Raw genomic sequence first — 21017 nt, 5'->3', positions numbered from 1 at the left:
ATAGTATGCACTTGCTACTCTGTAGTCAGATCAGGAGATAATGCACTTGCCTTGCAACTCCAACTTTTTGCAAAACCAAACACAGGGTTTGAACAGAAGGATTTAGGGAAACCAAAGAGTTTGAGTGACAATTTCCACTCAGACTCAGGGAATAAGCTGCCATCCGGACATAGGCTCAAGCCGAACCATGTCATCTGGAGACCAAATATAATAGGATAATATTGGACGCATTGAGAACAAGTCCATCTGGAGACCAAATATAATAGGATAATGTTGGAGGCATTGAGAACAAGTCGCTTGTGGTCTGCCGCCCACAGGCGGGGTTCCTTCCACGATCAACAAGAGACACACCTTGGGGTAGTCATGGACGCAGCTGACCAGGAGGTATTCTCCCATATTATCATAGAATCATATATAGACTGCTTGACCTTATTCGCCCTGCGATGGACAACTAGTCTAGGTCCAGCGCCCGCAAACAGTAGCTTCTATACAGAATTCAAGAGAATCCAGCCAAACAATTTTTCAGAATGTAATTCCATGTTGATTCTGTTAATCTCTATAGTGATTTTCTAAAATAAACTAAATTGAACGAATCTGGAAAAACTAACCTCTTTTAATTTACTTCTCGCATGAAATCAATTCATCCATAAAGTTTTTTTTATAAAGAACTTTTTGTGGTTCTAGTATTCGGCTCGAAATGACCGAATTTCACCGGAATCCACCCATTTCGGTTAGGACCAAAATGAAACGGAAATGATCAAACAATTCGACCAAAGTAGAATTTTTCTACCATCATTAAGATCTGTACCACCTCATATACCCTTCTGGCTATAAAGATATGAATAGATTTTAATCACATATTTCTTTTAGTCTCTTCAACATTGTAACAGCTAATGAACGCATAAACATCGTATTTTCGCCATCTTTCTCCTAAGCTCCTCACAATATCAACTTAGTTCTATCCCACTATCTTCCCTAGGAGTACTCATTTTCTAAATCTCCATATAACCGTAGCCAAATTTTATATAAGAGTTAATTTATTGACCGGTCAAACAACCAAATCTCGGTACGAAATATGAAATTCACTCATCTCGCTTAGGACTGAAATTTTCCACATTTCGAATCCTAGAACTTTGGAACTTTTTGACCTCATAATCATTTATTTTGGAGATCAACTCTTGTAGAGAAACAATATTTTCTTAATTATTTTATTAAAGGTGTGTTTGATATTGAGTTGCATGCACCGAAAAATTCAACCTAGAAGTTTGAGCTGACTTATACTACAACATTTGGATCCACCAGCTAAATAATAGCATGCTAATTTTAGCTGGTTTGGAACAGGATAGCTAATGGATTCCAGGTAGCTAGTTCAATCCAATTAATCCCACCAAATATAGTCCAGATATCCAAATATGTCTAATGTTGAACCAAATTATCCACTACCATTTCATTATCCACTACCATTTCATTCTTAGGCCCCGTTTGGAATGTTGGAATTGAATTCAATTCTAATAATTATACTTTAAATACAAGTCTATTAAGCTAATATGATTATATACGGAATATTTGTATATAATTGTTGGTCATACGAGGGAGATACTTATATGTTATATTTCTACTATAAAGGAGTGGTCCAAAGAGCGTGCTATAAGTTGCGGAATAGAAATATAGTTTGGTGGTGTATATAATCAATTTCTGTCTCTGACCTATGAATTTAGGATATGCTTATGTCTAAACTTTAGAAAATGGTGGATATGAAATTCTATACCAAATAGTCTAGTTTATCAGGTAGATTTCCGTTCCTCTAAAACGAGAGGATCCAAACGGCCCCTTGGTGTTTGGTACCAGGAAGTATTGTGCAATTAAAAAGTAGGACAATCAATTATGCTAATCAAACTAGCAATTAGCTGATGGATCTAAATATATACTAGAGTTAAAATTAGTAAGCTAATAGTATTAGCCAGTAAAAAAATGTGATCAAGCACGGGCAGTCGGGCACACGCACACACTCCCTCCCTCGGTGCCTCACCATGACCCATGTCGACCTTCCCTCCTCCACCCCCCGCTAGGACCCCCCTCGCCAGGGTGCGCCTCGACGACTTGGCACCGTTCGACGGCGCCTCCACCCCAGCCTACGCGAGCGCCGTCGACGCCATCGCCGAATCCCTCACGCGCCACAGCGCCGCCGCCGTCGAGCTCCCCGCAGCTGATGCCGCTATCGTCCGCTGCGGCCTCGAGTCCGCACGCGCCTTCTTCCGCGCCCGCCCTGGTTTCTATGTCTACCGCGCCGGGAGGTATGTATGTATGTCCATAAACTTCTCTTCATCCTGTCAGTGTTCTTTCTTACCCTGACCACTCTAGGATTTCTAGTTGCTGTATAAGTAGCGCAATAATACAATGTGGAAAGGCTCCAGTACCTTTTATCTTTAATCATAATCAAATATACTACTGGCACACTGAGATGTCTGTTGGAATATGATGCACCCAATACTCCACAATAGGGCTCTGGATGATGGAGAGTTGTCACCTGCTTGCATGGTTGACGCTTTCAGATGTTTGGGTAAGGCAGCCCGTGCTGCTCTCTCTGCAATAGCACGGAATCTTCGCTTACGTTCAGAGTAATGCACTTGCCCTTTCTTCTTAATTTATTTTCTTTATGTAATGACATCATGTTCACATTTCTTTTTCCTACTAACTAATAGTTCTTCTTTGCCTTCCAGTGCTTTCAGCCATTTGCTCGATGACAATCCATTGCCTCTTAATGAGGTTTCAGCCTCAGAATTGCTGGTGTCATTTTCGCATAGACACCTCCAAAGTGGTCAATCTCACGTACTAAGCCACAGGTCATCAGTGGCTGAAGTTGATAGGGGTTTTGTGACACTGGTTGCCTCCGACCATCCAGGAATTGAGGTGTCAAGCTGCTCATCCTGTTACTCTTTTGCAAACTTTATTTTGAATGCACAAAAAAGCAATGTTTGCGCCTCAGGTTCCTTCCCCTGTGCTAGTTTTAGTTTTTAGTGAATTGCACCTACACCTACTGTTCTGTATTCTCCTCCTGTTTAATTTAGTTAATGTTTTTTCATGGTTTTTATTTGATTTAATTTATTGTTATGCTTTGCCATTACTGCTTTTCATCTGTCAATTCCTATTGTTTATCTTCTTTTGCAGGTTTGCGATCCAAATGGTCATTGGTACCTAGCAGATGGGGCCTCGGGCCCTAATGACCTATTGCTTTTGACTGGAAGAGCCTTGAGTCATGTTACTGGTGGTCTACAGCTAAATTCTCAGTACAGGACCACTAATAATGGAAACAGGTGAGAATTGTAGACTGCTAGAAGGATTAAAATTTTCCACTGGCATCTCATATATTTTCTCTCTCTATTATTTTCCAGGGCATCACTCATCTTTAGGCTAATGCCTCGTGCCAATGCTATATTGGACTGCTCTCCAATTTCAGCTGCTGGGCATTGCATACCACAGATGTACCAGCCCATATCTGCAAGCCAATTTATGGATGATTTGCAGGCTGAAGAGCATACTGTTTCCCTTCACTTGGAAGCACCTTCTGTGAGTATATATACATCTAAACTTCTAAACCTGCATAAATTCCATCACATGCATGTGATCTTGCTGTGCATTCATTTACAATGATACATGAGAGATGAGAGCCAGCACACCTCTTGACTCTCTTTAAGAGTAGTAAAGTGCTTCATTAGAAAATACATGGGTGACGTGTGTGTTTTAGAGCCTATTCATCAGTAGCCTAAAAACTCCAAAGTTACTCATATTTTTTCCAACTTGGGATGCAGGAATCCCACGGAAACATTGTTAATGAACCATCTCTCAGAAGTGTACTCTCAGACCCTTTGTCGTAAGTTCTTCCTTGTTGAATGTTACACTTCATGCCAAGATAAATAGCCTGCATACAGTCTGTTTTTCTGCATGGATCTTTCTACTTCTGTTGTCTATGTTTTTATCTTGACATACAAAGTAAAGAAAGTGTACCGCTTTAGACATGCTGGATCAAATTGTGACATATCATCTAATCGCTTGATTTATAAATGATGAATATATGATAGAATAATCTCCTTTTTTTTCCCCAGTGGGGCTTTTCTTGAAGATGCTATGGTTCTCTCGTGTGGGCACTCTTTTGGTGGCCTCATGCTGAAGAAAGTTCTTGAAATGGTATATTCTGAAACATCATATTCTGTTTTTTTTTTGTTACTGTAAGTCTGCAGCATCAAGAATAAAGTTCTCTGCAATGCTTTAGATACCATGGAAATCAATAGTTATCCTGAATCTGAATTTGTTTAATTATTGTTTTATCTGAAGGAACTTAAATCAATCTGCTGTGCACTGCAGCTTAGTAGTTAGTACAGCAATCCTTATAAGTAAATTTCTCTGCACTGGCATAATTTTTTTATTACACCTCGAGCAGTCATTATGATCTGAAGTGACGTTTATCATAAGGAACTGAATATGATTTTATGACCCCTGAAGTATTTTCGGTAGGAGTAAACATCTCAGTTCATTTTTTCCTCTCTTGTTAGTTGTTACTCAAGTAGATTGGAATTGCACCAATCAGCGTACTTTTTTTTTCTTTAACTTTTATCTAATCAGGCAAGGTGCAGTATTTGCTATGGAGAAGTTGATACAGCCTCCTTATTTCCTAACCTTGGTATGTCTCCATCCTTATTTTGTAACATGAATCTGGCATTGGACATATGCTGTTTGCTCACTCACAGTCGACAGTATTGGGTGTAATATAGCTCTAAGAGCAGTAGCTACAGTGGTGAAGATGGAAGACGATATGAGGCTGTTTCATAATGCCGCCCTTCGAAAGCGCAGGAAAGAAGTGACTGAGAATTTGGACGCACAAAGGCGAACGGGAAGCAGCGAGGTGCGCTATTCTTTGAGCATGCCTCGTGTAAGTAGTATGATTTTGAGATACTTTATCCTTTGAGCATTTAACAGGAGAATGGTGAGGTGAGACTAGATGCTGAAAGCTCCAGAGCATTGAAGGGGGTGCAGTACCCATTTGTCGTGGGGGGAGAGAGTCCTGATCATGGTACATCGGAAATGCATTGTTGGTGACAGTTAGCATGAAGAAGTGACCTAATGCTGAACCTATTTGCTGAGAGGCGGACTCTTTGATGGTGCAGGGAAACAAAAGGACGCCTGATAAATTTGTTGGGAAGGAGGCAGTGGTCACATCACAGTGCCTGAATGGCTGGTAGGCAGTCTTAAAAATATATATTCTTTTTTTGGAATTGGGATTGTAAGTTTTGCTTAGTGGCAGGAGCTAAGGTGTGCAGGTACCTAGTGAAGGCAGTTGATAGTGGAGAAAGCGTACGGCTGCAGTACAGGTCGCTGAAGAAAGCGGGGGAGCCGCAGATGCAAGCGCAAGCGCAAGCGCAGCCAGAGATGAGATCGCAGCAGGCCCTGGCATTCCTGCAGAAAAAACAATGACATGACCCAGCGACGAAGTAGAGTTGAGCCTTTGCTCCATGTTCCGTCCAATTCAAAGGAAAAATGAGAATGAATGTAGTGTAGATTATTCAGTCTTGTATGTCATGTTCCTTTGTTTGTTTTGGGTTCCATCCCATCCCACAAATTCAGATTTGCTGACCAAGTCACTGCAATACAATGTTTGGATGGATGATTGAGCTATGTATTGTTGATTGGATTGGATTGGATTGGATCGACTCCCTGTGTGTGTAGTGTCGTGCTGTGTAATTTAAGACTGCAGAGCCTCCTAGTCCTCGACTTCGATTGAGCTACCTAGCTGTGACTGACTGAGCACCGCACTGCCTGTCTGCCTGCCGGCCCTCATGGCACTCCTTGTCCTCGGCGCCGCCACGTCCTTGCCGCCGCCTCCCCGTCGACGCGTCGTGCCGTTTCGCGCCACCGCCTCCCCTGCGGCGCTGGATCGCCGGCGGCGGCCACAGTACGTGCCCGGGGAGTTCTTCGTGGGTCTCTCTCTCTCTCTCTCCCTCTCTCTCTCTCTCTCTCTCTCTCTCTCTCTCTCTCTCATATCTGACTCACACTCGTGCTTTTGCGCAGATCACCGCTGCATCGACTGCCAGACCTGCCGATGGATGGCGCCGGAGGTGTTCAAGAGGGTGGATGGCCAGGCCGCCGTTGCGGCGCAGCCCAGCTCCCAGGAGGAGAGGACAAAGGCCCTGCAGGTCTGTCTCTGTCTCTGACGGCTCCTCCATCCCCTCCTAGCTCTAGCTTGTAACTGCAGCGCCACCTATGAAGTATGATGAAGGCTTTGCTCATGTGATTTGCAGGCTTTGCTCTCCTGCCCAACGTCCTCAATCCACACCGACAAACCTCCAAAAGACATTCTTCAAGTGCACAGCATGTTTCCTCTTCCTGTTGACCAGAATCTTCTTCCAGTACGCATGCATGCTATTCCAGTTTCTTTCTTCTGATGGCCTTTCTCATTCATTGCACCAGATATATAGCTATGGCAATTTGCCCTTTACAGTTAGACTACTACTATTTGCCAATATTTAATTGCCTGCCCTGCCCATATGAAATCATCAGTCTGCTATAATGTGCATTCACTCACATCGCCAACCATTTCCAGGGTGTTTATCTTTGTGGTTACCATTCTCAACACTCTTTTGGGGCAACATCTTATTTGGTAACTCATCCACAAGGAAACATACTGGTTGACAGGTAAATTTCCCTTTGATGATTATGGCAGCTACACACTTCCAAAACAGAACTATATCATATAGATGCTCTAATATTTGTATTCTTTTAGCCCAAGGTATACTCCGAGTTTGGCAGACAACATCGAAAGGCTTGGTGGAGCACGCTACATGTTTTTGACCCACATGTATGTGTTGTTCCTCAACCATACACATTTTTTTTTCTGTTTCTTCATGTTGTTATTACCATCTTTATATATTGGATGGATGGGCGGCAAAGCTAGTCTCACCAGTTACCACCATACAGTGATGATGTGGCCGATCACAGGAAGTGGGCTGAGCGGCTTTAATGTGAAAGAATCATTCATTCAGGAGATGTAAGGATTACACCTCTATATATCCTTCTATCTGAGACCTGACATGATGTACTGTCGAAATTCTTGATCAATCTTCAATGCTTACACCATGAACATTCATATCCTATTTCAAAATCCACTCTCAGATACTGGCAAGGCCTCTCATGAAGAGCGACAAAAGCATGAGCTACTGTGCTGCCACTGCCTAGAAATTATGCTTCCACTTCAACAACTAGCAATAACCCCAGTTTGGGCACCATTAGCATATTTGATATTTGTATACTTGTTAACCAACTGATTAGTGGTTTAGATAATCTATAATGCTTCAACTGGAGGGGACTTCCAAAAGAAAGAAAACTTACAGCGTTCGAATAGGAATTAACATCAATGTCATCAATGTTTTAGACTTGTAAGCATCAAGGGGTTGAGCATTCTTCTTCCAAGCAAATGTGGCTCTTTGGAGATGGCTAGATATTTTTTTTACCACAATAATCATTATGATGCAGGTAGAGGAGGGTACTGCAGATGTTGAGTGGAAACTTGATGGAAATGGACCATGGAACATTGGAACAGATTTTGAACTTATACATACACCAGGTCATACCCAAGTAAGAAATTCAACCTAACGGACTTGAATCCAGATGCAGCCAGTAACCATCATTTTTCAGCATCGCAGATTTAACATCTTGTTCATCATCTTCAACGCTTTTAGTTTGATCATTACATAAAACATATTTCTAGGGCTCAGTTTGCTTGTATTACAAGCCGCTAAAGGTGTTGTTCACTGGAGATCATGTTGCGAAGTCAGAAGAATCTGATGATCTAAATCTCTTTCTGATTTACAGCAAGCAATCAGGTAGAAGTGTCATTCCATTTCCGCTAGTCTTCATATGCAGCCAAAGATCTCTGATGAGTTATACCATTAGGTTGGAGCTCTGATTATTATGTCTGTCTGTTGTACACCAAACTTGCAGTGAGCCTTCAACTGGACAGCATAAGGAAGCTATTAGTACAATTTGAGTGGCTTTTACCTGGTAAGCAGCGTACTCCTTCAGATATCAGCGATGGCATATTCAATTCGATTTCTAACCCACGCCTACTTTGTTTTACTTTTATCTATGTCATGCTGGTGAGCTATTTGAGTGTCTGTCTTTTGTTAACTTGTGTACTGGAATTGAGTTGTTCCCAGGACATGGCTATCGAATCAAGTACAAAGATGTACAAGCCAAGAATGCAGCCATGGAGTCCCTCCTAGCTAACTACACAAGCTAGGAACGTTTTACTTTAGTCACTGCTCACAAATAAGGACGCCTAGAGGCTGGACGTTGCTGCTGCTGTTTCCAGATAATAGAGTGTTTGTAATACAGCTGCGGACCGTACCTTTTGCTGCACACAATAAAGTTAATACATCAAGCAGTTGTACCTGCCGAATGTTTTTTTATTCCAGAAATTTATGCAAAAAGCGTATAATTTGCCATCTGAGGATACATTTTACAAATGCAGCGCAAACAAAGCCCCAACTTAACATCAGCTCATCGGTACAGCTGAAAAAAGAATAAATTGGGGACTTGATTTCAGCATATAACTATGTATTCTTGATGATAGAAGTGAACAAAACTGCTCTCTCCTGGAAGCCTCAGCTCCCAACTCAGAATCCACAAAAAACAATGCCGCTCCAACATCAATGGTAATGACAAACAAAAGGCCCCCAAAAAACATAAGCCCCCAAACTCCCACTATTCACTCTTTTAGTGTTACATAAGGTACAAAACTGAACACAACTGGCCAGAGAAGTCCTCTATGAAATCAACGCTTCCAGGTATTCATCCACATATGCAAGGCAAGGCCAATGATCGGTCCTTATCCTAACCAATGTGGAGGCACATCCAACTTCCATCAAGAAGAGGAGGTGATACCTGGGTGGTAGGAATATCATGGCCCGTATGACTCCCATATCCCTCTTGCTTTCATGGCCATACCTCTCAGAACCAACCCCAATATCGTCGTCATCTATGAGCTGAAGCTGGATATTGCTGTCCGGTGAGTATGGAACCAGTGCATCAGCACCTACACCGGCAACTGAGACACCTTCTTCCCACACAATGTTCTTAATGATTCCATTTCCTCTCAGAATGGTTACAAGTGAATCTCCAGCAACACTGACAACAAAGGAAGCGAGATATCTTTCAACAGCTCCAATCAAAACCTTCGGAGTTACCTCCATAAGCTTAACAGACCGAGTTCCGTTAATGGCAGCTGATCCTTTCCCTCCACTCAAAGGGAAAGTCTCTCGACCTGTGTTAGAAGAACTATCGCAGGCCTCCCATAAAGCATGAAACAGATCCTGGTAATACACAGCCACACTCTCTTTCGGAGTATCAGGTGGTATGCTGGCCATCATAAACATGTCCTCAATGCCAACTGTAACAGGTTTAAGGGACCCTGATAAGACTTGGCAGTTCTCTGTATTTGCTGCAATTGAGATATCAATAAGGCCAGGTGAAGGCTCTCGAGGTTCCAGTTCTATCACCACTGAAGCGCAGTAACTGGATTCTTCCCTTTTCTGATTATTTATGGGGACAATGTCCATACCAGAACCTGGAGGTTCCCCTAGAATGAAAGGTACATGGCATGAGGGGATTTTTCCAAACTGTGCACTTGACGAAAATGTGATCATTACTGCATAAAGGGCTGGCAACTCATCAGCCTCATCAGAACCTGAAACTGGTGAATCTGATCTCCACGCATGGTTAAATGGCTCTGAGTCAAATCTAAACGTGCAGGGTATTCTTATCTTGAGACCAGATGAGTGCAGGTACTCAGGAATGCACGCAAAGTACCTTCTGAGAATTTTCAATGTTTCCGCACCTTTAGAATCCATCACACGAAGTGTTTCTTGTGTATATCCAATTCTCTCGATTGTCGGTCCTGCTGGCTTTTCTTGCTCTGAGGGACTAGAGCTCACGTCCTGTATACTAAGAATGTGACCAGATGGTCTGCTGTGGACACTGAAATTAGGCAATGTGAGGGCCCACGATTGCTTTACAACTAGAGGCACAATCCTTTCAAGATGAATGTAAGACACCAGATCGGCCATGCTCGTAAGATATTGAGCAGGGCGTGGTGATGGGATGTCGAACAAGGAACCTGGATGAGAAGGAGTGACACCAGAAGGTTGCTCGCCAACTCCCATGAGATGCCTCAGTTTATTCCCAGGAACACAAGATAACATCCGCAAACAAATCCTGGATGAATCATTTTAAAAACAATGAGAAGACAATCAAGCAACAGATAACACAAACCAAGTGATACATGAAATCCTACCTTGCATGGTCCCGGACCTCCAGATCAGGGAAGGACTCAATAGTGAGCACAAGAAGATGCGAAAGGGGAAGAAAAATATGAGAGCTGTGGTGATGCTTCAGCATGACACGGCAAATGCCCACAACCTTGCTTCCATGAGACCACGACCTTAGTTCTGTGTCTGGGCCATGCTTCTTGGTGAGAGAAACCATCTGTTTGGTTAGCAATTCTATTAGGCGGAGCTGAGGCACCATCTCATTCTGCGCAATTTCCTCAAAAAGAGGGTGGTATGACGCAAGCTGGTAGCCTGGCTCAAGCCTTGGAAGTAGGCACTCATCAAGTGTCCGGAGCAACTGCTCCCCAGCCCACTGATGTGAGTTGCATGCTAGCAGACGGTTGGTGAACTCAGCAATCACTGGGACTAAACCCCGATGCTCTGATGCCATATCAACCAAGATAGCCTGCATACATAGTGATTGCAGAAAGAGTCGTTAAGTTCGTTTGCAGTACGATTGAATTGTTTGCTCTTGCAGACTTGATGACAGCACCTATTATTAACTATCTCGATAATTTCTACCTGTAAATGGTGGAAGACAGTAGAATTCAGGAGCTCACCAGCCCCGGAGCAGCGCGTGTCCTCGGTGCTGTGAGGAGCAGCAATAATCAAGACCCTGTGCAGTGCTCGGAACGCCACACCCGTTTCAGTACTCCATGCAGGGAGCCACCTGAAGGCGGAGACGCAAACCAAGCCATCATCAAGGAGCCCAGTCGCTTGCTCACTAGCTCTGCCTCCTGCAACCTTATCCCCATCAAGTTGAGCAGCAACATAAGCGAGACAATCCAGCTTCTTGGCCTTGAGCGCAAGGGGATCGAATAAGTTAGGGTAAAACCACCGGGCAAGCCCAGGCACAAGATTCCTGAACATGGTAGAACCGAGTAGCCAATGCAAGGCCAGCAATCGTGCTGCGAGTGGGCGGTGCGCCTCACGAGCAGCCAAAGCTAGGCGGCGTGCCATTGTGCGCTCATCCTCAGCCCCAAAGGCATCCGGGAACTGGAGAAAGAGTGTGAGCAGCGAGTGCAGCAGCATGGGGTTGGAGGAGTAGAGCATTCCCCCGAAGTGCACCTTTATGTGCGCTGCGATGGCCGGCGCCCACCTGAGCACAGCCGATGCGATCTCAGCAAGGATGGCCGTCATCTCCGTGGCGGCTGCGGGCGTGAGCACCTGCGGCCTGTCCATGAGCAGAGCGAGCACCTTCCTTATGTCCCGTACGTTGACCTCGGAGGGCGGCGGCACCGCCATAGAGGCGGCGGGAGGCGAGAGCAGGTGGGCGGGCACGGAGAAGGGGGTGGGCGGACCGGCGAGCGCCAGGATGGAGGTGGTGGCGCCGAGCCTCCCGAGGCGTACGGCGTGGCGCGCGGCGGAGGCGAGCAGGAGGAGGTAGGACTGGGCTGCCGGGGAGCGGTCCGCGGCGGCGAGCGCGTAGAGGTGGCCGAGGGCGTCGGCGAGGAGGCCCGGGAGCGCGGCGTCGAGGGCGCGCAGGGCGTCGCAGGCGAGCGCGCGGTCGGGGGCGTGGTTGGGGCGGTTGGCGGCGGCGAGCAGCGCGTCGACGAGAGCGGCGAGGGGCGGTGCGTGGTGGTCCTTGGAGAGGGGCGCGGCGAGGGCGGAGGCGAAGGCGGAGACGACGGTGACGAGGAGGTGGTCGCGGAGAGGGTGGTCGGGAGGGAAGGAGAGGAAGGAGGTGAGGAGGAGGGGGAGGCTGCGGGGGGAGGGCGGGAGCAGGTGGTCGTCGATGAGGGAGAGGAGGAGGGGCTTGAGGTGGGAGGGGAGGTCGCGGCGGGGGAGCGAGGAGACGGCGAGGTCGAGGAGCGGGAGGTGGAGCCATCGGTGGCGGCGGGAGGGGGAGGAGGAGAAGTCGTCGAGGAGCTGCTCCCACTCCTGCGGCGAGAGCTGGCGGTCCATCGCCGGCGACGTTCCCTTGCTTCCCCCAGATGCGATGCGGTTGGTTGGTTGGGTTAGAGAGATTGATTGGGCTTCTCTTCTTTCTTTGGGCCCAAACCCAAACCGAAGCCCAAATTGCCACATGGGCCCAAGGACTCTTGCTTTGTGTCGTGTCGTCTCCTTCCCTTGGCCTCCCCCGACCTCATCTCTCCTCCTCCGGCGAGGCGGCCACCGCTCGTCCTCGCCGGATATCGGTGAACCCCGATGCTGACCCCCTCCGCCGGCATCCTGCCGTCGCCTCCCTCCCCCTCCGCTGCTAGATGCCTGCCCGTCCCCAGAGCCGCCGCCTCCCCCTCCCCCTCCCCCTCCAAGCGCTCCACGCCGCTACCTACCACCAGCCTCCCGCCCGAGACCTCCCAACTCACCCGCCCCTTCACGCCCTACCCGGAAGCAGCGGAAGACCCCCTCGTCTCCAAGCTCCGCACCCTCGGCGTCATCCACCCGCTCCCCGCGCCCCCCGTCAGCCGCTCCGTCGTCGCCCTCTTCTTCTTCGTCGGCGCCGCCTTCGACAAGCTCTGGACGCTGCGCAAGCGCCGCCGCGCCGAGCGCGAGCTCAAGATCAACGGCTCATGGCCGCAGGTCCCCACCTCCAGCTTCTCCCTCTTCCTCGAGGACAAGGACCTCCAGCGCAAGGAGTCCGTCGAGTGGGTCAACATGGTCCTCGGCAAGCTATGGAAGGTCTACCGCACAGGAATCGAGAACTGGATCGTCGGCCTGCTCCAGCCAGTCATCGACAACCTCCACAAGCCCGATTACGTCAACAGGGTCGAGATCAGGCAGTTCTACCTCGGCGAGGAACCGCTCTCCGTCAGGAATGTCGAGCGCCGGACCTCAAGGCGGGCCAACGACCTGCAGTCAGTTCTCTTGTGTCTTGTCCCTCACTTCATTCATGACTTTTTCTTTTCTTTTCTGGATTATTACCTGCTGCTGGCATATCAAACAACCAAGCTGACTCTGTGTTTCGTTCAGGTACCAAATAGGCATTCGCTATGCCGGTGGAGCACGCATGGCTCTGGCGCTCTCCCTAAAGTTTACAAAAGTACCAGTCGTCGTGCCAGTTTGGGTTCGAGATTTCGACATTGATGGGGAGTTGTGGGTTAAGCTAAGGCTCATACCAACAGAACCATGGGTGGGAGCTGTATCTTGGGCTTTTGTATCCCTTCCAAAGATTAAGTTTGAGCTGTCACTGTTCCGCCTATTCAATCTTATGGGTATGCTCTCGCTTCTCCAAACTCAACGTTTCCCTTTGCAACTTCATTTCTCCATCTAGATGTCATTAGGTTGTGTTCTTGAAACATGAGCAATTGAGCATGTTTGGCACCTTCAAATTTGAATGACCTTACAGAAAGAAAAAAAATGTACTTAGGGAATTAGGAGTATTGGTTTTCTCAAGGTATGTGCTGCTAAAACATGTCAAGACGAAAGAGTGGTTTCTATATGTGTCCTAATTACCACATCTTGTTATGCTGTAGCACAGCCGGAGCCTGATAGTTGAAGTTTAAGCTATCTTTTAAAAAAAAACACGCACATGCTTATGAGCAATTTGTTATGGAACTATTGCATTTTTCTATTTTTCTTATCTACATTTTATTAGTATTACATATATTTTCACAGATAGAATGGTATTATAGCAAGAGAGGGGTTCTTTTATTTAAATAGGATAATATCGATATATTCCACTCTCTAGTGCTGGGTGGTTTGCTGACTCCGGCAGAAGTCGGAAACCTTTATAAATGAATTTAATTGTATAAATCGGCAAGATACTCTCAACAGAATCAGCACTTTGGTAAAACACCATTAGAATCCAAATTAAGATAGGAGAAGTTCTTTCTTTTTATAGCCTACATACAATTTGTTGTTCATTTTTTTTTATTCTGAGCCTTTTATGTTCCTTCTTTTCATGATGTTGCTATCACATTATGCATTAACAATCTAATGCATGGCTAACAATATGCTCACATCTTTTGCATGGACCTGGTGCCTGTCTCTGCCAGCTATTCCTGTTCTGTCAATGTAAGCATGTTCACCTCATATATTACGCAGCTTTATGGTTCTATGGGTTCATTTTATCGCAATCAATCCTTCTTGTTAATCCATTTTTTCCTACTACCAGCACAGCAATTACTATTGGCGCATTTATTCTCCTTGTAATTGGTATGTAGCCATTTAGGTAATTTTGTAATGATAAAATTATTGTTGTGGTGCCATTCCCACCTCTCCTAGTTTTGTCTAGTTTTAGATTGCTAATAAAAGATTAAAAGGCTATTCATATTTGCTAGCTCCTGTTTCCTTATCATTTTCGCAATAACTTTTACTCTAACATTGTTTTTCTTGACCATGCTTCATTGGTTAACTTTCTATCACACCTAGATTCTTTAGTGACTAACTCATGGATTCTTAAAAAATTCTCTTAGGATTTATGATCAAAATATCTGAAAAAATATAAAATTGTGTCTCCCATTGATGTTTTAATATATTTATTTGATGCATATACAATGTTGATAGTTTCCAAATATTTTGTTTGTGTCATATTTCAGGGAAAGTCTTTAATCATTCCCGAATTCAATGAATTTGGCTATCAAACATTTTTTTTATCCATTTTTCTTAGAAAGGTCTTGTTCATTGCTAGATGGTAACATAATAATTACCATCACCAGGTTTCTCACAAAACTTCTGACAGAAGATTTGCCACGTCTCTTTGTGCGGCCCAAGAAGATAGTCCTAGATTTTCAGCAGGGAAGAGCTATGGGACCTGTTTCAGGAAGTGTTGCAAGTGACATAATTCAAGATGGAAACAAGGACTTTGTTGGAGAACTATCAGTGACGCTAGTTGATGCTAGAAAGCTTAGTTTCGTCCTATTTGGTAAGAGAACTTTGCTATGCAAATAGAATCTATATATTATTGAAGAAATCTAGCATCTGCTCATTAGTTAAGAGCATGGATCCAGTTTATCAGTGGCAGTGCTATCTTGTCCCTTGCTGTATTAAGCAAGAAATGCTGAGATTGAGAAGTTTTCTTTGGTAAATAAAGTCCGAAAGTACAATCCGGCAGACCTGAGAAATTTTTTTGGGCAGGCCTTAAATGGCTCCCGCATCTTAGCGCTATGCTAGACTAGTTTTGATCCTGTCCAAAGTAGCACCCGAGTTTTGCAGCTGACTGATTTGTGCTAAGGAACGTGTTGAATTATTAATATCTGGACGGATAGAATCACATAGCTGAGTGGTGCTATACTTAATCTCATCTGTTGTGTGGAACTTCACATTATATTACATTTGCAGGCAAGACAGACCCTTATGTTGTCATGATTCTTGGTGACCAAGTCATAAAGAGCAAGAAGAACAGTCAAACAACTGTGATTGGGCTACCAGGAGAACCAATTTGGAATCAAGTAAGGTTTCAACACTTGAACTCATAGATGTTTGCTGAAATCTTCCTTCATCTATGCCATCATGCTCATAAACACTTCATGTCAAAACAGGATTTTCATCTGCTTGTAGGAAATCCTCGCAAACAGAAGTTGACCATTCAAGTGAAGGATTCAATTGGTCTAACTGACATCACTATTGGCACTGGGGAGGTAGAGTTTTTCTTCAACAGAAAGTTCCCTCTATTCTCCATTGATAGTACTAATAAATGTGTCTGTGCATAAAAGTATGCTGTTTAATGTAGTATTTCCTTGTACACTGCTGCCAGAGTTGAAGATGCATAGATCAATGGATTTCCATGTGATTCTGGGCATCTTTTATCTTTTGTTACACTGGGATGAGTTTCTGAAAACTGCATAATATTTTTGGCAGGTTGAGTTGGGGTCACTTAAAGATACAGTTCCGACTGACAAAATTGTAACTTTATATGGCGGGTGGGGCTTGTTCGGGAAACGAACAGCTGGGGAAGTGCTACTTCGGCTGACATACAAGGCATACGTCGAGGACGAGGAAGATGAGGCGGTGCGAAGCGAGTTTGCTGGCGGTTACGTCTCAGACGAGGATGTGCTGGATTATGTCCAAGGTGACATGAGTAAGGGCAGCGACTTTTTGGGTAAAGAAAGAGAAACATTCATGGATCTGCTTGCTGCACTGCTTGTCAGTGAGGAATTCCAAGGTATAGTGTCTTCGGAAACGGGAAGCTCAAGAGATCCTGAGCAGGCGGGCAGTGGATCTGGAAGCACTAACAGCATAGTCTCTCCTGCGGCAGCTGATGCTGAGACTGTATCTAATAGCTCCACAGGTGAAGGCCTGTCTTAGCTCTGATTATGTAGGCTTTGCTTGTCGGGTTTCTCATGCTGTTGCTTTATTTCAGATAATACGGCTCTAGTGTGGCTCGCGGCCATAACAAGTGTGATGGTGCTCGTGTCCTCCAACTTTGGTGCTTCAGGCTACTTCAACCCTTGAAGCCAGCCATCATGATTAATGGTCGTTGGAGCAGCTTAGATTAGCTTAGCAAAGCAATCCATCCATCCGGCTTCAATTTTCTAACACTACTGCTCTGCTTGGTTGTAATTTAGCGTTCCATTATGAGCTGAGTTGAGCTGAGTGGTTGTACATGGCCATGAGAAATCATGTTTCTTCTCTCTCTTTTCCCCCACATCCTTCCGGCAAGTGTATATTCATCCCATATAGCAGAGGAATGCAATGGACCGGACCCAATGGGTTGTTGGCGGCTCCCTCTTGTTCTTTGTCGTCGTAAAGTTTTTTCTGTGCTGTTTTGATTGCCAAATTGGCCTGCGCCAAGAGAAGAATGAAAAAAAAAGAAGACATGTCTAAAAGCAGGACTTCCCACAACTTTCTGTGGCTGGCTTGTTGCAAAAGTTCTTCGAAATGAGTTTGCAGGGAGATCTGGATGGGGATGGAATCAACGCAAAGCATAAGGCAGGCAAACACTGAAACTGAACCCCCATGTTCGTCTTTTGTCCCGAGATGGGGGGGCGAGCTTCTCTCGTCTAGGTAACCACACTCAGCTGCGCCTGCCCAGCCAGCCAGGACACGGGGGTATTTATCTTATTTTATTTGTTGTTTTCTCCTCCGCATTTTGCTCGCCTGCTTTCTTTAATCCTCGAATGCAGATGCCGACGCTGCCGCAGTCGCCTCCTCCGCAAGCACCAGCACCGCACCATAAGGAGGAGGAGGAGCCGCAGCTGTGCTGTGGCCGCCTACTTCCGGTCTCAACAAGCAAGGATCCGGCGCGGCGGCGCCAGCCTCTCTGCACCGCTCCACAGCTGCTGTCAGGTGCGCCTTCCCCTCTTGACTGAAGTATTGCCTTTCTTGATTGATGCTGTATTATTATTTCCCCTATTATTTATCAGTAGTAAGCTGTTAAAGATCCATGCCGCTTCTGATTAGCATTCAAGCGTCTCGTAACTAATACTAATACTGTGGGGACCCGCACTGCTCTGACATTAGATTCATACCGGCACTTGTTAACATCTTCATGTCTACCTCCTTGTTCTTTGCTCATACAGAAGACAGCTCCTAGTGTTGAGCACTGGTACCTCTTTTATGCTACCATCTCCCTATTTTATGCTAAGTTTATACCTTTGCCTCCTGGTGATGACCTTTAATTGCTGGTGTTCACATCTCACTCCACATGTCCTGAGTTCGAATCCCCGTGGGAGCGAATTTCAGGCTGTGGTTAAAAAAATCCTCTCGCCGGTCCCGTGTGCCAAAGCACTGGTTAAGAGCCGGCCCAGGTCGGCCTGAGGACCGTGTATGGCCCAGGCAATTCCCAGGGGTTACGGTTCCCAGTGTCAGGGCGGGGCTGGTGTTCGGGGATTTTCTCGGTCGGGGAAGCCGAGGCTTCTTCTTAGCTTAATACCGGTGGGGCGGTCTTTCCCCACCATAAACGGGTCTAGGGGGTAAAAACTTCCTGTGAGGATGCTTATGCTCACATCTGTTCAAGTGTTGTTGACTGAGATTTCAGTTTGCCACAACAGCGTAACATGTTTGCTTAGTCCTTTTACAGAACCAAATGGACACATACAAATGAAAAACGCGGTCCTTGTATGTCACTAACTGCTGTTTGCTTCTGGTGTAAGATGTGTGTCGCATCGTACGTCTTCTTGCTCTTGCTTTCAACTGCAGCAGTTGCTGGCATTTTTATTTTGGTTGATGCGACATTATTTTGACAAAATGCAAGCATCATGCATGTATCTTCCTTTTCACTTGGAGAGGATATAGTTACTCCTTCCTCCTGCAGAGGCAGAGGCAGCCTTGTGACATGGCAGATCTGCAGACCCCTCTGGTGCGGCGTAAGAGGAAGAAGGTTCTCGTGGACTACTTGGTTCAGTTCCGATGGATTCTTGTTATCTTTGTGGTCCTTCCATTCTCTGCGCTGATCTACCTCAACATCTATCTGGGAGATATGTGGTCTGCTATGAAGTCAGAGAAACGCCGGCAGAAGGAGCATGAGGAAAATGTAGACAAAGTTGTGAAGCGGCTTAAGCAGAGGAATCCAAAGAAGGATGGCCTTGTTTGCACCGCTAGGAAGCCGTGGATTGCTGTTGGTATGCGCAACGTGGACTACAAGCGCGCAAGGCATTTTGAGGTCGACCTTTCTGCATTCAGGAACATTCTTGAGATTGATAAAGAGAGGATGATCGCCAAGGTCGAGCCTCTGGTTAACATGGGACAGATAACTAGAGCCACCTGCCCGATGAATCTTGCCCTCGCTGTGGTTGCTGAGCTTGATGACCTTACTGTTGGTGGTTTGATCAACTGTTATGGAATCGAAGGGAGCTCTCACATTTATGGCCTGTTCTCTGACACGGTCATTGCCATGGAGGTTGTTCTAGCAGATGGCCGAGTTGTCAGAGCTACCAAGGACAACGAGTACTCTGACCTGTTCTATGGCATGCCATGGTCCCAGGGCACACTCGGGTTCCTAGTTTCTGCTGAAATCAAACTCATTCCCACCAAGGAATACATGAGGCTGACGTACACTCCTGTTAAGGGGACCTTGAAGGAAATTGCACAGGCTTATGCCGATTCTTTCGCTCCAAGAGATGGCAACCCTGCAAAGATACCTGACTTTGTAGAAGGGATGGTTTACTCATCCTCGGAGGGTGTGATAATGACCGGTGTGTATGCCACGGAAGAGGAGGCGAAGAAGGGCAACAAGATCAACCGTGTCGGGTGGTGGTTTAAGCCCTGGTTCTACCAGTATGCGCAGGCAGCTCTGAAGAAGGGCGAGTTCATGGAGTACATTCCTACAAGGGAGTACTACCACCGGCACACCAGGTCCCTATACTGGGAAGGGAAGCTGATCTTGCCATTCGGTGATCAGTTCTGGTTCAGGTTCCTGCTTGGGTGGCTGATGCCACCAAAGGTCTCCTTGCTCAAGTTGACCCAGGGAGAAGCTATCAGGAACTACTACCACGACAGCCATGTGATTCAAGATATGCTGGTGCCGCTGTACAAAGTAGGGGAGGCTCTCGAGTTTGTCCACCGTGAAATGGAGGTGTGTTTTGAATGCCCTTTGCATGCCTCAGTTACTAGATTTGTTGCGATTGCACTTTGTTGGACCTGACATTGGTTTTTGCTGGTTTGGTAGGTTTATCCCCTGTGGTTGTGGCTGTACAAGCTTCCGGTGAAGACGATGGTGTACCCAGATCCCGGGTTCGAGCTCCATCAGAGGCAAGGCGACACGAGCTACGCACAGATGTTCACCGACATCGGCGTGTACTACGCCCCTGCTGCTGTCCTGAGGGGCGAGGAGTTCAATGGCGCGGAGGCTGTGCATAGGCTGGAGCCAGTGGCGGAGCCAGGGGGTGCTCAAGCCCCCCCTACCACCTTGGCTTCCATGGAAGCCCCCCCTACAAATTTTGTGGAGGAAGAAGAAGGAAGGAGAAAATTTTGAGGAGGAAGAAGAAGGAATGAGAGGAGGGAGGAGGAAGAAGGAAAGGAGAGCCCCCCCTAGCTCTGGATCCTGGCTCCGCCGCTGGCTGGAGCAATGGCTGATCGAGAACCATAGCTACCAGCCGCAGTACGCTGTGTCGGAGCTGAGCGAGAGGGACTTTTGGAGGATGTTCGATGCGTCGCACTACGAGCACTGCCGCCGCAAATACGGTGCGGTGGGGACCTTGATGAGCGTCTACTACAAGTCGAAGAAGGGGAACAAGACAGAGAAGGAGGTGCAGGAGGCTGAAGCTGCCATCCTGGAGCCTGGGTATGCTGAGGAGGCCTGATGATGGATGCATACCATTTCCACCCACCTTGTGTTGAGATGCCTGATCAATTGTCTGAACAGGAACTAGTAGCAGTAGTAGTCGGGTGATCCTAGCCTATGGACCCGGGTTGGAGTCCTTATTACCTATTCCTACTTTACTTACGAGTGTTTTATATTTCTTTTGTTTCTTGCGTTGCGTGTGATAATTCAACTTGTTGTTCGGAGTGCAAGTGTTTTTTATTCTTAATAATAACTGTGAGTGATTGCAATTGTTTGGTATTGGTTTTGTTTAAAAGAAATCGTTTGCTTCCTCTTAATGAAATAATACAGTTTGCGAAAATTTGTTTGGTAATGGTGATAGACTGATTTAGCTGATTGTTAATAAAAATAATAATAATTGTGAGTGCCATAGCGATTGCAATTGTTTGGTAGTATTCATTTTGATTAAAGGTCTTTTGATTGTGGTTTTGAGATTCGATTATTTTTAAAGGCGGCACGAGTAGCAATGAGGTTATTAATCTTGGTGGGGCTTCGTA

General features: G+C 46.0%; 3 protein-coding genes and 2 pseudogenes across 5 annotated transcripts; 4 read left to right on the top strand and 1 right to left on the bottom strand.

Annotated features, from left to right (window-relative positions):
- Nucleotides 1-2017: 2017 nt before the first annotated feature.
- On the top strand, nt 2018-5691 carry LOC120657710 (annotated as a pseudogene).
- Nucleotides 5692-5763: 72 nt separating this feature from the next.
- LOC120657711 lies at nt 5764-8459 on the top strand (annotated as a pseudogene).
- Nucleotides 8460-8568: 109 nt separating this feature from the next.
- LOC120657706 lies at nt 8569-13274 on the bottom strand. Its single transcript, XM_039936117.1, has 4 exons — nt 13151-13274; nt 10899-12568; nt 10343-10782; nt 8569-10263 (listed from the first exon to the last, which is right to left on the bottom strand). Exons 2-4 carry the CDS (start codon nt 12402-12404, stop codon nt 8817-8819), a joined length of 3393 nt encoding a protein of 1130 aa, XP_039792051.1. The 5' UTR covers nt 12405-12568; nt 13151-13274; the 3' UTR covers nt 8569-8816.
- On the top strand, nt 12525-16986 carry LOC120653788 (synaptotagmin-2-like). The gene is made up of 9 exons (XM_039931458.1): nt 12525-13174; nt 13290-13531; nt 14315-14333; nt 14439-14474; nt 14978-15183; nt 15600-15709; nt 15800-15898; nt 16119-16548; nt 16621-16986. The coding sequence occupies exons 1-9, from the start codon at nt 12525-12527 to the stop codon at nt 16710-16712; spliced, it is 1884 nt and encodes a 627-aa protein (XP_039787392.1). The 3' UTR covers nt 16713-16986.
- Nucleotides 16987-17231: 245 nt separating this feature from the next.
- On the top strand, nt 17232-20760 carry LOC120657708 (delta(24)-sterol reductase-like). Of its 3 annotated transcripts, none has more exons than XM_039936123.1 (3): nt 17232-17546; nt 18514-19773; nt 19867-20760. In XM_039936123.1, exons 2-3 carry the CDS (start codon nt 18535-18537, stop codon nt 20170-20172), a joined length of 1545 nt encoding a protein of 514 aa, XP_039792057.1. In that variant the 5' UTR covers nt 17232-17546; nt 18514-18534; the 3' UTR covers nt 20173-20760. The 3 variants fall into 3 exon arrangements, with proteins under 3 accessions (XP_039792057.1, XP_039792058.1, XP_039792059.1); XM_039936124.1 differs by having other exon boundaries at nt 17232-19320; nt 19426-19773; XM_039936125.1 differs by having other exon boundaries at nt 17232-19773; nt 19867-20067; nt 20264-20760.
- Nucleotides 20761-21017: the final 257 nt, after the last annotated feature.

Source organism: Panicum virgatum, chromosome 1N (assembly GCF_016808335.1).
Source record: "Panicum virgatum strain AP13 chromosome 1N, P.virgatum_v5, whole genome shotgun sequence".
In the NCBI taxonomy this organism is placed as follows: Eukaryota; Viridiplantae; Streptophyta; class Magnoliopsida; order Poales; family Poaceae; genus Panicum; species Panicum virgatum.
Note: the sequence above shows the minus strand (reverse complement) of the source record. Positions and strands in the feature narration are given on the sequence as shown.